The 16,671-nt window shown below is 45.1% G+C and overlaps 1 protein-coding gene across 1 annotated transcript in view; it reads right to left on the bottom strand.

Annotated features, from left to right (window-relative positions):
• sptlc3 (serine palmitoyltransferase, long chain base subunit 3) overlaps nt 1-16,671 on the bottom strand; it is a 155,899-nt gene that overhangs the window by 59,755 nt on the left and 79,473 nt on the right. The window contains exon 5 of the mRNA XM_031799979.1: nt 15,984-16,108. Coding sequence (XP_031655839.1) covers nt 15,984-16,108 — 125 coding nt within the window. The remainder of the gene's footprint in view (nt 1-15,983; nt 16,109-16,671) is intronic.

The following is a 16,671-nucleotide window of genomic DNA, read 5'->3' as shown; positions in this document are numbered from 1 at the left end:
GTTGTCCCAGGTCTGTTGGTGCTGTATAGATTAGGTGTAGTCTGTTGGTGCTGTATATATTAGGTGTAGTCTGTTGGTGCTGTATAGATTAGGTGTAGTCTGTTGTCCCAGGTCTGTTGGTGCTGTATAGATTAGGTATAGTCTGTTGGTGCTGTATAGATTAGGTGTAGTCTGTTGTCCCAGGTCTGTTGGTGCTGTATAGATTAGGTGTAGTCTGTTAGTGTTGTATAGATTAGGGGTAGTCTGTTGGTGCTGTATAGATAAGGTGTAGTCTGTTGTCCCAGGTCTGTTGGTGCTGTATAGATTAGGTGTAGTCTGGTGGTGTTGTATAGATTAGGTGTAGTCTGTTGGTGCTGTATAGATTAGATGTAGCCTGTAGGTGCTGTATAGATTAGGTGTAGTCTGTTGGTGCTGTATAGATTAGGTGTAGTCTGTTGGTGCTGTATAGATTAGGTGTAGTCTGTTGGTGCTGTATAGATTAGGTGTAGTCTGTTGGTGCTGTATATATTAGGTGTAGTCCTGTTGGTGCTGTATAGATTAGGTGTAGTCTGTTGTCCCAGGTCTGTTGGTGCTGTATAGATTAGGTGTAGTCTGTTGGTGCTGTGTAGATTAGGTGTAGTCTGTTGGTGCTGTATAGATTAGGTGTAGTCTGTTGGTGCTGTGTAGATTAGGTGTAGTCTGTTGGTGCTGTATAGATTAGGTGTAGTCTGTTGTCCCAGGTCTGTTGGTGCTGTATAGATTAGGTGTAGTCTGTTGGTGCTGTATAGATTAGGTGTAGTCTGTTGGTGTTGTATAGATTAGGTGTAGTCTGTTGGTGCTGTATAGATTAGGTGTAGTCTGTTGGTGCTGTATAGATTAGGTGTAGCCTGTTGATGTTGTATAGATTAGGTGTAGTCTGTTGGTGTTGTATAGATTAGGTGTAGTCTGTTAGTGTTGTATAGATCAGGTGTAGTCTGTTGGTGCTGTAAAGATTAGATGTAGTCTGTTGGTGCTGTATAGATTAGGTGTAGTCTGTTGGTGCTGTATAGATAAGGTGTAGTCTGTTGGTGCTGTATAGATTAGATGTAGTCTGTTGGTGCTGTATAGATTAGGTGTAGTCTGTTGGTGCTGTATAGATGAGGTGTAGTCTGTTGGTGCTGTATAGATAAGCTGTAGTCTGTTGTCCCAGGTCTGTTGGTGCTGTATAGATTAGGTGTAGTCTGTTTGGTGCTGTATAGATTAGGTGTAGTCTGTTGGTGTTGTATAGATTAGGTGTAGTCTGTTGGTGCTGTATAGATTAGGTGTAGTCTGTTGGTGCTGTATAGATTAGGTGTAGCCTGTTGATGTTGTATAGATTAGGTGTAGTCTGTTGGTGTTGTATAGATTAGGTGTAGTCTGTTAGTGTTGTATAGATCAGGTGTTTGTCTGTTGGTGCTGTAAAGATTAGATGTAGTCTGTTGGTGCTGTATAGATTAGGTGTAGTCTGTTGGTGCTGTATAGATAAGGTGTAGTCTGTTGGTGCTGTATAGATTAGATGTAGTCTGTTGGTGCTGTATAGATTAGGTGTAGTCTGTTGGTGCTGTATAGATAAGGTGTAGTCTGTTGGTGCTGTATAGATAAGCTGTAGTCTGTTGTCCCAGGTCTGTTGGTGCTGTATATTTTAGGTGTAGTCTGTTGGTGCTGTATAGATTAGGTGTAGTCTGTTGGTGCTGTATAGATTAGGTGTAGTCTGTTGGTGCTGTATAGATTAGGTGTAGTCTGTTGGTGCTGTATAGATTAGGTGTAGTCTGTTGTCCCAGGTCTGTTGGTGCTGTATAGATTAGGTGTAGTCTGTTGGTGCTGTGTAGATTAGGTGTAGTCTGTTGGTGCTGTATAGATTAGGTGTAGTCTGTTGGTGCTGTATAGATTAGGTGTAGTCTGTTGGTGCTGTATAGATTAGGTGTAGTCTGTTGTCCCAGGTCTGTTGGTGTTGTTTAGATTAGGTGTCGTCTGTTGGTGCTGTATAGATTAGGTGTAGTCTGTTGATGTTGTATAGATTAGGTGTAGTCTGTTGGTGCTGTATAGATTAGGTATAGTCTGTTGGGTCTGTATAGATTAGGTGTAGTCTGTTGGTGCTGTATAGATTAGGTGTAGTCTGTTGGTGCTGTATAGATTAGGTGTAGTCTGTTGGTGCTGTATAGATTAGGTGTAGTCTGTTGGTGCTGTATAGATTAGGTGTAGCCTGTTGATGTTGTATAGATTAGGTGTAGTCTGTTGGTGTTGTATAGATTAGGTGTAGTCTGTTAGTGTTGTATAGATTAGGTGTAGTCTGTTGGTGCTGTATAGATTAGATGTAGTCTGTTGGTGCTGTATAGATTAGGTGTAGTCTGTTGTCCCAGGTCTGTTGGTGCTGTATAGATTAGGTGTAGTCTGTTGGTGCTGTGTAGATTAGGTGTAGTCTGTTGGTGCTGTATAGATTAGGTGTAGTCTGTTGTCCCAGGTCTGTTGGTGCTGTATAGATTAGGTGTAGTCTGTTGGTGCTGTATAGATTAGGTGTAGTCTGTTGGTGCTGTATAGATTAGGTGTAGTCTGTTGGTGTTGTTTAGATTAGGTGTCGTCTGTTGGTGCTGTATAGATTAGGTGTAGTCTGTTGATGTTGTATAGATTAGGTGTAGTCTGTTGGTGCTGTATAGATTAGGTGTAGTCTGTTGGTGTTGTTTAGATTAGGTGTCGTCTGTTGGTGCTGTATAGATTAGGTGTAGTCTGTTGATGTTGTATAGATTAGGTGTAGTCTGTTGGTGCTGTATATATTAGGTGTAGTCTGTTGGTGTTGTTTAGATTAGGTGTAGTCTGTTGGTGCTGTATAGATTAGGTGTAGTCTGTTGGTGCTGTATAGATTAGGTGTAGTCTGTTGGTGCTGTATAGATTAGGTGTAGTCTGTTGGTGCTGTATAGATTAGGTGTAGTCTGTTGGTGCTGTATAGATTAGGTGTAGTCTGTTTGGTGTTGTTTAGATTAGGTGTAGTCTGTTGGTGCTGTATAGATTAGGTGTAATCTGTTGGTGCTGTATATATTAGGTGTAGTCTGTTGGTGTTGTTTAGATTAGGTGTAGTCTGTTGGTGCTGTATAGATTAGGGTGTAGTCTGTTGGTGCTGTATAGATTAGGTGTAGTCTGTTGGTGTTGTTTAATAGGCTCTATACAGACACCTGTTAGTAGCAAGGCTCTATACAGACACATGTTAGTAGCAAGGCTCTATACAGACACCTGTTAGTAGCAAGGCTCTATACAGACACCTGTTAGTAGCAAGGCTCTATACAGACACCTGTTAGTAATAAGGCTCTATACAGACACCTGTTAGTAGCAAGGCTCTATACAGACACCTGTTAGTAATAAGGCTCTATACAGACACCTGTTAGTAGCAAGGCTCTATACAGACACCTGTTAGTAATAAGGCTCTATACAGACACCTGTTAGTAATAAGGCTCTATACAGACACCTGTTAGTAGCAAGGCTCTATACAGACACCTGTTAGTAATAAGGCTCTATACAGACACCTGTTAGTAATAAGGCTCTATACAGACACCTGTTAGTAGCAAGGCTCTATACAGACACCTGTTAGTAATAAGGCTCTATACAGACACCTGTTAGTAATAAGGCTCTATACAGACACCTGTTAGTAATAAGGCTCTATACAGACACCTGTTAGTCAGGCTTATTGAGGTTTTATGTACATGTAGGTATCGTTAAAGTGACTGTGCATATATGATGAACAGAGAGTAGCAGTAGCGTAAAAGAGGGGCTGGGGGGGCACACAATGCAAATAGTCTGGGTAGAAGAGAGAACAGTCTATGACTGGGGGTGGCTGGGGTCTTTTGTCCCAGGTCTGTTGGTGCTGAACAGCCAACTCCTATGCATAAACAACGATGGTAGGAATTGGCTTTACAGCACAAGAAGATCTGAGATCACAGGGTACGTTACTAGGTCTGCAAACTCAATTACAACCATCCTCAACAACACAACCCCTGTTTATAATGTCCCTAAAGTTTCATTAAACACTTGAAGACAGAGAGCTGACATGGGTGAATGTAAGCATTAGTTTACATATTAGGCTTCTTAAAACCTCTTAAACGGAAAGACGCCATATTTGGAGACCCTATGTGATTTTGTTTTTATTCAGTTCAGTCTGGGGTGAGAACGATAGCCTTTATCTGCAAAAGTGTCTGCAGAAAGTTGAGTATCTTGGCTATTGATCGGTGCCCTCAAATCTTTGATGTGACTTATTACCATATATGGGCATACAAACGTATAAGGGGTGGAGGGGGTGTGTAAATTATAAAATTATAAAATGTGTTGTTTGAACCCTGGATGCTAATTGGTTGATAGCAGGGCGTTATTCGCCACAATTCCGGGATAATACCTATGAACAGTTCCATTTGATTTATCAATGCGCATTCACTGTCCCATAGCCCAGCCAGGCAATTTACATACTGAATCTCCCCTTAGCATTTAGACAATATTTCCCCATGCTACTTACCCTAGCATTGGGATTTGTCTAAACGTCTATTTGTTTGTAATCTCTCCACCGTAACATGCATATGAACGTAACGAGTGACAGCTTCTCTGGGCAAGGCACATTTAATTTATCAGGATCATTATAATAGGATATATCCAAGGAAATGGCAATAGAAAATAAGAGGGGGAAAAAAAAAACAAGTGAAAATACACAGTCATGCAGGTCATTTCATCTGCTTCATGTGATTGTGTGTTAGCTTTCGCTAGCAAAGGGAGAAGTAGCCTAGCTAGCCTCGATAGCTATCCTATGGACTCGCTAATCATCTGGTTGTTGCCTATTTATAAAAATCATTATTTCTTATTTCTTGTCTCTCGTCAGTATTTTACCTCTGCTAGCTAGCTACATGTCAATGATTTATTTAGCATAGTAACTACCGACCAGCCTGTTTGGCTAGCAACTTCAGAAATAACAACTGGCTTTCGCCCAAACTATATAATCTGGTGGAACGATGAAATAAAAACAAATTTACTCAGTAAAATAACATTAATGAAAACCTGTTGTTAATCTTTTTTTAATATGTTGGCAGCCATTTTATAAAAGCAGTAAGGCCATCGAATCCGGATTTATCGTGACAGACACCCTCCTTAGTTTCGCCTCGGGCCTAAGAACAGCCCTTAAATCGGGAGTTATTCATACGATAGTTCCCGGGTTCTCATGCCTTATTGATTAAACATTCGTCTGTCTTCTCAACTTGGGCTTTAGATGAATGTGTCTCAGTGGCAGCCAGGGATACATAGGTAGGGCAGAGAGGCTTCCATGGCTTGGCCTGGAGGACCAGTTCAGTAGGCCTGTCCCTGGTACAACAGCTGCCACTCTAGTTTGGTGACCAGACCTAGCCTGGGGCTGATGGGTACTGTAGTCAGACCTGTCTAGCCTGGTGCTGATGGGTACTGTAGTCAGACCTGTCTAGCCTGGGGCTGATGGGTACTGTAGTCAGACCTGTCTAGCCTGGGGCTGATGGGTACTGTAGTCAGACCTGTCTAGCCTGGTGCTGATGGGTACTGTAGTCAGACCTGTCTAGCCTGGGGCTGATGGGTACTGTAGTCAGACCTGTCTAGCCTGGGGCTGATGGGTACTGTAGTCAGACCTGTCTAGTTTGGTGCTGATGGGTACTGTAGTCAGACCTGTCTAGTTTGGTGCTGATGGGTAATGTAGTCAGACCTGTCTAGTTTGGTGCTGATGGGTAATGTAGTCAGACCTGTCTAGTTTGGTGCTGATGGGTACTGTAGTCAGACCTGTCTAGTTTGGTGCTGATGGGTACTGTAGTCAGACCTGTCTAGCCTGGTGCTGCTGGGTACTGTAGTCAGACCTGTCTAGTTTGGTGCTGATGGGTAATATAGTCAGACCTGTATAGTTTGGTGCTGATGGGTAATGTAGTCAGACCTGTCTAGTTTGGTGCTGATGGGTAATGTAGTCAGACCTGTCTAGTTTGGTGCTGATGGGTACTGTAGTCAGACCTGTCTAGTTTGGTGCTGATGGGTACTGTAGTCAGACCTGTCTAGTTTGGTGCTGATGGGTACTGTAGTCAGACCTGTCTAGTTTGGTGCTGATGGGTACTGTAGTCAGACCTGTCTAGCCTGGTGCTGCTGGGTACTGTAGTCAGACCTGTCTAGTTTGGTGCTGATGGGTAATATAGTCAGACCTGTATAGTTTGGTGCTGATGGGTAATGTAGTCAGACCTGTCTAGTTTGGTGCTGATGGGTAATGTAGTCAGACCTGTCTAGTTTGGTGCTGATGGGTACTGTAGTCAGACCTGTCTAGTTTGGTGCTGATGGGTACTGTAGTCAGACCTGTCTAGTTTGGTGCTGAAGGGTACTGTAGTCAGACCTGTCTAGTTTGGTGCTGATGGGTAATGCAGTCAGACCTGTCTAGTTTGGTGCTGATGGGTAATGTAGTCAGACCTGTCTAGTTTGGTGGTGATGGGTAATATAGTCAGACCTGTCTAGCCTGGTGATGATGGGTAATATAGTCAGACCTGTCTAGCCTGGTGCTGCTGGGTACTGTAGTCAGACCTGTATAGTTTGGTGCTGATGGGTACTGTAGTCAGACCTGTATAGTTTGGTGCTGATGGGTACTGTAGTCAGACCTGTCTAGCCTGGTGCTGATGGGTACTGTAGTCAGACCTGTAGTCAGACCTGTCATTCTGGCTCTGCCTTGGCTGGGACAGAGACCTAGCCTGGTAATATAGACAGTCCCTGTGGACAGAGACCTAGCCTGGTAATATATTTAGCCTGTCTCTGTGGACAGAGACCTAGCCTGGTAATATAGACTGTCCCTGTGGACAGAGACCTAGCCTGGTAATATAGCCAGTCCCTGTGGACAGAGACCTAGCCTGGTAATATAGACAGTCCCTGTGGACAGAGACCTAGCCTGGTAATATAGACAGTCCCTGTGGACAGAGACCTAGCCTGGTAATATAGACAGTCCCTGTGGACAGAGACCTAGCCTGGTAATATAGCCAGTGTCTGTGGACAGAGACCTAGCCTGGTAATATAGACAGTCCCTGTGGACAGAGACCTAGCCTGGTAATATAGCCAGTGTCTGTGGACAGAGACCCAGCCTGGTAATATAGCCAGTGTCTGTGGACAGAGACCTAGCCTGGTAATATAGCCAGTGTCTGTGGACAGAGACCTAGCCTGGTAATATAGCCAGTCCCTGTGGACAGAGACCTAGCCTGGTAATATAGCCAGTGTCTGTGGACAGAGACCCAGCCTGGTAATATAGCCAGTCCCTGTGGACAGAGACCTAGCCTGGTAATATAGCCAGTCCCTGTGAACAGAGACCTAGCCTGGTAATATAGACAGTCCCTGTGGACAGAGACCTAGCCTGGTAATATAGACAGTCCCTGTGGACAGAGACCTAGCCTGGTAATATAGACAGTCCCTGTGGACAGAGACCTAGCCTGGTAATATAGACAGTCCCTGTGGACAGAGACCTAGCCTGGTGATATATCCATTCCCAGTAGAACACCATGCTTGAGGCCTCCGCACAAACCACTCAGTCCCTGCAGGGGGAAGCCATGGCCGTCTATGCCTGCCTCCTAGGGCTACTCAACCACTTGAGATGTATAAACCAGCCCCATGACCTCGTCCTTGTCACTAATACCCCAAACCGCCTCTTCCCATCCAGTCCAATCAGTGACAGCTGTACTGCTACGTTTCCCACGGTAACCCCTGGCCATTCTGTGTGAGCTGGGCTGGTGCCACGCAATATCGCTCCAAAATAAAATGCATTTATTAATTAAATACATTAGCTGGGTTTGTGTGCCAGCAGAGCAGGGCAGCGCATGGGGTAATCAGGCCCTGGAGTGGTCCCCTGCCCTCCTCCGCTAATCACTGCCTGTGTGTGTGTGTGTGTGTGTGTGTGTGTGTGTGTGTGTGTGTGTGTGTGTGTGTGTGTGTGTGTGTGTGTGTGTGTGTGTGTGTGTGTGTGTGTGTCCAGACTGCCCTCAGCCTCCCTGTCCCCCCGACGGCATGCCCCTGGCTACTGTTATGTTTAATTAAGATTTTAATGAATTGGGTTACGGGTTTATTACTGTACTGTATGGGGGATATTACTGTATTGGGAGTTATTACTGTACTGTATGGGGGATATTACTGTATTGGGAGTTATTACTGTACTGTATGGGGGATATTACTGTACTGGGAGTTATTACTGTACTGTATGGGGAGTTATTACTGTATGGGGAGTTATTACTGTACTGTATGGGGGATATTACTGTATTGGGAGTTATTACTGTACTGTATGGGGGATATTACTGTATTGGGAGTTATTACTGTACTGTATGGGGGATATTACTGTATGGGGGGTTATTACTGTACTGTATGGGGAGTTATTACTGTATTGGGTTATTACTGTATGGGGGATATTACTGTACTGTATGGGGGATATTACTGTATTGGGTTATTACTGTATGGGGAGTTATTACTGTACTGTATGGGGAGTTATTACTGTATTGGGTTATTACTGTATGGGGGGTTATTACTGTACTGTATGGGGAGTTATTACTGTATTGGGTTATTACTGTATGGGGGATATTACTGTACTGTATGGGGGATATTACTGTATTGGGTTATTACTGTATGGGGAGTTATTACTGTACTGTATGGGGGATATTACTGTATTGGGTTATTACTGTATGGGGAGTTATTACTGTACTGTATGGGGAGTTATTACTGTATTGGGTTATTACTGTATGGGGAGTTATTACTGTACTGTATGGGGGATATTACTGTATTGGGTTATTACTGTATGGGGAGTTATTACTGTACTGTATGGGGGATATTACTGTATTGGGTTATTACTGTATGGGGAGTTATTACTGTACTGTATGGGGGATATTACTGTATTGGGTTATTACTGTATGGGGGGTTATTACTGTACTGTATGGGGAGTTATTACTGTATTGGGTTATTACTGTATGGGGAGTTATTACTGTATTGTATGGGGGATATTACTGTATTGGGTTATTACTGTATGGGGAGTTATTACTGTACTGTATGGGGGATATTACTGTATTGGGTTATTACTGTATGGGGAGTTATTACTGTACTGTATGGGGGATATTACTGTATTGGGTTATTACTGTATGGGGAGTTATTACTGTACTGTATGGGGGATATTACTGTATTGGGTTATTACTGTATGGGGAGTTATTACTGTACTGTATGGGGGATATTACTGTATTGGGTTATTACTGTATGGGGAGTTATTACTGTACTGTATGGGGGATATTACTGTATTGGGTTATTACTGTATGGGGAGTTATTACTGTACTGTATGGGGGATATTACTGTATTGGGTTATTACTGTATGGGGAGTTATTACTGTACTGTATGGGGGATATTACTGTATTGGGTTATTACTGTATGGGGAGTTATTACTGTACTGTATGGGGGATATTACTGTATTGGGTTATTACTGTATGGGGAGTTATTACTGTACTGTATGGGGGATATTACTGTATTGGGTTATTACTGTATGGGGGGTTATTACTGTACTGTATGGGGGATATTACTGTATTGGGTTATTACTGTATGGGGAGTTATTACTGTACTGTATGGGGGATATTACTGTATTGGGTTATTACTGTATGGGGGATATTACTGTATTGGGTTATTACTGTATGGGGAGTTATTACTGTACTGTATGGGGGATATTACTGTATTGGGTTATTACTGTATGGGGGATATCACTGTATTGGGTTATTACTGTATGGGGAGTTATTACTGTACTGTATGGGGGATATTACTGTATTGGGTTATTACTGTATGGGGGGTTAATACTGTACTGTATGGGGGATATTACTGTATTGGGTTATTACTGTATGGGGAGTTATTACTGTACTGTATGGGGGATATTACTGTATTGGGTTATTACTGTATGGGGAGTTATTACTGTACTGTATGGGGGATATTACTGTATTGGGTTATTACTGTATGGGGGGTTATTACTGTACTGTATGGGGGATATTACTGTATTGGGTTATTACTGTATGGGGAGTTATTACTGTACTGTATGGGGGATATTACTGTATTGGGTTATTACTGTATGGGGAGTTATTACTGTACTGTATGGGGGATATTACTGTATTGGGTTATTACTGTATGGGGGTTTATTACTGTACTGTATGGGGGATATTACTGTATTGGGTTATTACTGTATGGGGGGTTATTACTGTACTGTATGGGGGTTATTACTGTACTGTACGGGGTTATTACTGTACTGTATGGGGGGTTATTACTGTACTGCATGGGGATATTACTGTACTGTATGGGGTATAACTGTATGGGGGTTATTATTGTATGGGGGTTATTACTGTATGGGGGTTATTACTGTATGGGGGTTATTATTGTATGGGGGTTATTACTGTATGGGGGTTATTATTGTATGGGGGTTATTACTGTACTGTATGGGGGTTATTATTGTATGGGGGTTATTATTGTTTATTATTGTATGGGGGTTATAACTGTACTGTATGGGGGTTATTATTGTATGGGGGTTATTACTGTACTTATGTGGACTACTGTTGGCCAGGGTAGTGGACTACTGTTGACCAGGGTAGTGGACTACTGTAGACCAGGGTAGTGGACTACTGTTGACCAGGGTAGTGGCCTACTGTAGACCAGGGTAGTGGACTACTGTTGACCAGGGTAGTGGCCTACTGTAGACCAGGGTAGTGGACAACTGTTGACCAGGGTAGTGGACTACTGTAGACCAGGGTAGTGGACTACTGTTGACCAGGGTAGTGGACTACTGTTAACCAGGGTAGTGGACTACTGTAGACCAGGGTAGTGGACTACTGTTGACCAGGGTATATAGGGTAGGGGACTACTGTAGACCAGGGTAGTGGACTACTGTAGACCAGGGTAGTGGACTACTGTTGACCAGGGTAGTGGAGTACTGTTGACCAGGGTAGTGGACTACTGTAGACCAGGGTAGTGGACTACTGTTGACCAGGGTATATAGGGTAGTGGCCTACTGTAGACCAGGGTAGTGGACTACTGTTGACCAGGGTAGTGGCCTACTGTAGACCAGGGTAGTGGACAACTGTTGACCAGGGTAGTGGACTACTGTAGACCAGGGTAGTGGAGTACTGTTGACCAGGGTAGTGGACTACTGTTGACCAGGGTAGTGGACTACTGTTGACCAGGGTAGTGGACTACTGTAGACCAGGGTAGTGGACTACTGTTGACCAGGGTAGTGGCCTACTGTAGACCAGGGTAGTGGACTACTGTTGACCAGGGTAGTGGCCTACTGTAGACCAGGGTAGTGGACAACTGTTGACCAGGGTAGTGGACTACTGTAGACCAGGGTAATGGACTACTGTTGACCAGGGTAGTGGACTACTGTTAACCAGGGTAGTGGACTACTGTAGACCAGGGTAGTGGACTACTGTTGACCAGGGTATATAGGGTAGGGGACTACTGTAGACCAGGGTAGTGGACTACTGTTGACCAGGGTAGTGGCCTACTGTAGACCAGGGTAGTGGACTACTGTTGACCAGGGTAGTGGCCTACTGTAGACCAGGGTAGTGGACAACTGTTGACCAGGGTAGTGGACTACTGTAGACCAGGGTAGTGGACTACTGTTGACCAGGGTAGTGGACTACTGTTAACCAGGGTAGTGGACTACTGTAGACCAGGGTAGTGGACTACTGTTGACCAGGGTATATAGGGTAGGGGACTACTGTAGACCAGGGTAGTGGACTACTGTAGACCAGGGTAGTGGACTACTGTTGACCAGGGTAGTGGAGTACTGTTGACCAGGGTAGTGGACTACTGTAGACCAGGGTAGTGGACTACTGTTGACCAGGGTATATAGGGTAGTGGCCTACTGTAGACCAGGGTAGTGGACTACTGTTGACCAGGGTAGTGGCCTACTGTAGACCAGGGTAGTGGACAACTGTTGACCAGGGTAGTGGACTACTGTAGACCAGGGTAGTGGACTACTGTTGACCAGGGTAGTGGACTACTGTTGACCAGGGTAGTGGACTACTGTTGACCAGGGTAGTGGACTACTGTGGACCAGGGTAGTGGACTACTGTTGACCAGGGTATATAGGGTAGTGGACTACTGTTGACCAGGGTATATAGGGTAGTGGACTCCTGTAGACCAGGGTCTATGGGGTAGTGGACTACTGTAGACCAGGGTATATAGGGTAGGGGACTACTGTAGACCAGTGTCTATAGGGTAGTGGACTACTGTTGACCAGGGTATATAGGGTAGGGGACTACTGTAGACCAGGGTAGTGGTCTCCTGTAGACCAGGGTCTATGGGGTAGTGGACTACTGTAGACCAGGGTATATAGGGTAGGGGACTACTGTAGACCAGGGTAGTGGACTCCTGTAGACCAGGGTCTATGGGGTAGTGGACTACTGTAGACCAGGGTAGTAGACTATTACTGAATGGGGTTATTACTGTACTGTATGGGGTTATTACTGCACTTTATGGGGGTTATTACTGTATGGTGGTTATTACTGTAGGGGGGTTATTACTGTATGGGGTTATTACTGTACTGTATGGGGGTTATTACTGTATGGGGTTATTGCTGTATGGGGTTATTACTGTACTGTATGTGGGTTATTACTGTAGGGGGTTATTACTGTACTTTATGGGGGTTATTACTGTACTGTATGGGGGTTATTACTGTATGGGGATATTACTGTATGGGGTTATTACTGTATGGGGGTTATTACTGTATGGGGTTATTACTGTACTGTATGGGGGTTATTACTGTAAGGGAGTTATTATTGTAGGGGGGTTATTACTGTACTGTATGGGGGTTATTACTGTATGGGGTTATTACTGCACTGTATGGGGGGTTATTACCGTATGTGGGGTATTACTGTATGTGGTTATTACTGTATGGGGGGTTATTACTGTATGGGGGTTATTACTGTATGGGGTTATTACTGTACTGTATGGGGTTATTACTGTATGGGGTTATTACTGTACTGTACTGGGTTATTACTCTACTGTATGGGGGTTATTACTCTACTGTATGGGGGTTATTACTGTATGGGGGTTATTACTGTATGGGGTTATTACTGTATGGGGGTTATTACTGTATGGGGTTATTACTGTACGGGGGTTATTACTGTATGGGGTTATTACTGTACTGTATGGGGGTTATTACTGTACTGTATGGGGTTATTACTGTATGGGGGTTATTACTGTATGGGGGTTATTACTGTATGGGGGTTATTACTATATGGGGGTTATTACTGTATGGGGGTTATTACTGTATGGGGGTTATTACTGTACTGTACGGGGTTATTACTCTACTGTATGGGGGTTATTACTGTACTGTACAGGGTTATTACTGTACTGTACGGGGTTATTACTCTACTGTATGGGGTTTATTACTGTATGGGGGTTATTACTTTACTGCCTACTACTGTAGACCAGGGTCTATAGGGTAGTGGACTACTGTTGACCAGGGTCTATAAGGTAGTGGACTACTGTTGACGAGGGTAGTGGACCACTGTTGGCCAGGGTAGTGTGCTACTGTTGACCAGGGTCTATAGGGTAGTGGACTACTGTTGACGAGGGAAGTGGACTACTGTTGGCCAGGGTAGTGGCCTACTGTTGACCAGGGTCTATAAGGTAGTGGACTACTGTTGACGAGGGTAGTGGACACTGTTGGCCAGGGTAGTGGACTACTGTTGGCCAGGGTAGTGGACTACTGTTGGCCAGGGTAGTGGACTACTGTTGACCAGGGTAGTGGACTACTGTAGACCAGGGTAGTGGACTACTGTAGACCAGGGTAGTGGACTACTGTTGACCAGGGTAGTGGCCTACTGTAGACCAGGGTAGTGGACTACTGTTGACCAGGGTAGTGGCCTACTGTAGACCAGGGTAGTGGACAACTGTTGACCAGGGTAGTGGACTACTGTTGACCAGGGTAGTGGACTACTGTTGACCAGGGTAGTGGACTACTGTAGACCAGGGTAGTGGACTACTGTTGACCAGGGTATATAGGGTAGTAGACTACTGTTGACCAGGGTAGTGGACTCCTGTAGACCAGGGTCTATGGGGTAGTGGACTACTGTAGACCAGGGTAGTAGACTACTGTTGACCAGGGTCTATAGGGTAGTGGACTACTGTAGACCAGGGTCTATAGGGTAGGGGACTACTGTAGACCAGGGTAGTGGACGACTATAAACCAGGGTCTATTGGGTAGTGGACTACTGTAGACCAGGGTCTATAGGGTAGTGGACTACTGTAGACCAGGGTCTATAGGTTAGGGGACTACTGTAGACCAGGGTAGTGGACGACTATAAACCAGGGTCTATTGGGTAGTGGACTACTGTAGACCAGGGTCTATAGGGTAGTGGACTACTGTAGACCACTAGCCGTTTGGCCAGTGGAGACTAGAGAGTAGCCTGTTGGCTAGTGGAGACTAGAGAGTAGCCTGTTGGCTAGTGGAGACTAGAGAGTAGCCTGTTGGCCAGTAGAGACTAGAGTAGCCTATTGGCCAGTGGAGACTAGAGAGTAGCCTGTTGGCCAGTAGAGACTAGAGAGTAGCCTGTTGGCCAGTGGAGACTAGAGAGTAGCCTGTTGGCCAGTAGAGACTAGAGTGTAGCCGGTTGGCCAGTGGAGACTAGAGGGTAGCCGGTTGGCCAGTGGAGACTAGAGAGTAGCCGGTTGGCCAGTGGAGACTAGAGAGTAGCCGGTTGGCCAGTGGAGACTAGAGAGTAGCCGGTTGGCCAGTGGAGACTAGAGAGTAGCCGGTTGGCCAGTGGAGACTAGAGGGTAGCCGGTTGGCCAGATAGCCAGTGGAGAGAAAAGATAAGACACACCATATAAAACACACGTCACAGCCCAGGGGTAACCCAACCAAGAATACCTCATACAATAATGGCAGAGCAATTTAATGGCTACTTCATAGAAACAATTGACAAGAAAGAACCCAGTCATCAACAATAGAGGATTTTAAATAATCTGTGTTTACCTCCCAGTGGAGGAGTGCAGGGGGGTATGATTGGGTGTCGGGAGGGTTTGTTCATACACAAAAGAAAGGCCTTAAAATGTCCAAAAAGTGCTTGCAGTTGCATTGTCTGTCCGTCTGACACACCCGATGGTTTGTTGGTTTTGTGTTTCAAAGCTTTGCGACAATGTTGCTTTTACTCCATGCAAATAATGACAGGAGCGGACCCAAAAGATTACAACCACAACCTATCGCCGGTAACACCTCCGATCGACTTAAAAACCCTTTACAACTAAGCACGCTTAAAATAAACAAGACTTCGGCAGAGTTGCACATACTGTCCAACTGCCATGCCAACCGAGAGCTCCACGCGCCACACAGAGAGCAGCAAGAGCTCTTAATCTCCTACTTCCTGACTGCTGATGCGCTCTTAAAGTGGCAGCGCGCTCTTAAAGTGGCAGGGCGCTCTTAAAGTGGCAGCACGCTCTTAAAGTGGCAGCGCGCTCTTAAAGTGGCAGGGCGCTCTTAAAGTGGCAGGGCGCTCTTAAAGTGGCAGCGCGCTCTTAAAGTGGCAGCGCGCTCTTAAAGTGGCAGGGCGCTCTTAAAGTGGCAGGGTGCTCTTAAAGTGGCAGCGCGCTCTTAAAGTGGCAGCGCACTCTTAAAGTGGCAGCACGCTCTTAAAGTGGCAGGGCGCTCTTAAAGTGGCGGCGCGCTCTTAAAGTGGCAGGGCGCTCTTAAAGTGGCAGCGCGCTCTTAAAGTGGCAGGGCGCTCTTAAAGTGGCAGCGCGCTCTTAAAGTGGCAGCGCGCTCTTAAAGTGGCAGCACGCTCTTAAAGTGGCAGGGCGCTCTTAAAGTGGCAGCGCACTCTTAAAGTGGCAGGGCGCTCTTAAAGTGGCAGCGTGCTCTTAAAGTGGCAGGGCGCTTTTAAAGTGGCAGCGCACGCTGAATGTTCCGTGCAGGATTTCACTACACACACTGAACATTCAATCTGGTTTAGCCAGGCTAGATGATAAAGACCCACCTTTCCGACCAGTGCCGGTATGTTCATAGAGTTGGTAGCAAAGCCCATGCCGAAGATCATGGAGGACTCTACCCCCAGGAAGGAGGCTACAAGCTGCTCCAACTCCTCATGGATAGCCAGGTTACCTGGACAGAGAAAAGAGAAACAAAATAAAATTCATATCCATTTCCTGTCACTGTTTGCTGCTGTTTCAAGTGATCAATCTGATTGCACTTACAGTCAGTCCGAAACTAAGAAAAAAAGGGTTCTGCCTGGAACCCAAAAAGTTTCTACCTGGAACCCAAAAGGGTTCTTCAGATGACCCCGTAAGATAACCCTTTTGGGTTCCAGGTAGAACCCTTTTGGGTTCCAGGTTGAAACTTTTTGGGTTCCAGGTAAAACCCTGGAAACAAAAAGATTATTCAAAGGGTTTTGATAAGGGGACAGCCAGAGAACCCCTTCAAGCCTTTAAATAATACATTTTATTCCCACTACGAGTGTAATTCCCTCCTTACTCCTTCCCCTTGGCCCTAATGTCAGAAGGTCCTGGACAGGTGGAAGCACTGTAGTAGTGGAGCTTCTAACATATTGTTTCCACTTTTCAGATCTGCTAACATCTAAGCGTTTTGGGGAGAAGAGGTCGGGAGAGGGGACCGGTGGGTACGAGCATTATGGTGTTTACCACATGTTCTTGGACCAAGGTGAGTGG

This window comes from Oncorhynchus kisutch, linkage group LG20, assembly GCF_002021735.2.
Source record: "Oncorhynchus kisutch isolate 150728-3 linkage group LG20, Okis_V2, whole genome shotgun sequence".
In the NCBI taxonomy this organism is placed as follows: Eukaryota; Metazoa; Chordata; class Actinopteri; order Salmoniformes; family Salmonidae; genus Oncorhynchus; species Oncorhynchus kisutch.
This window is presented reverse-complemented; position numbering and strand designations above follow the sequence as displayed.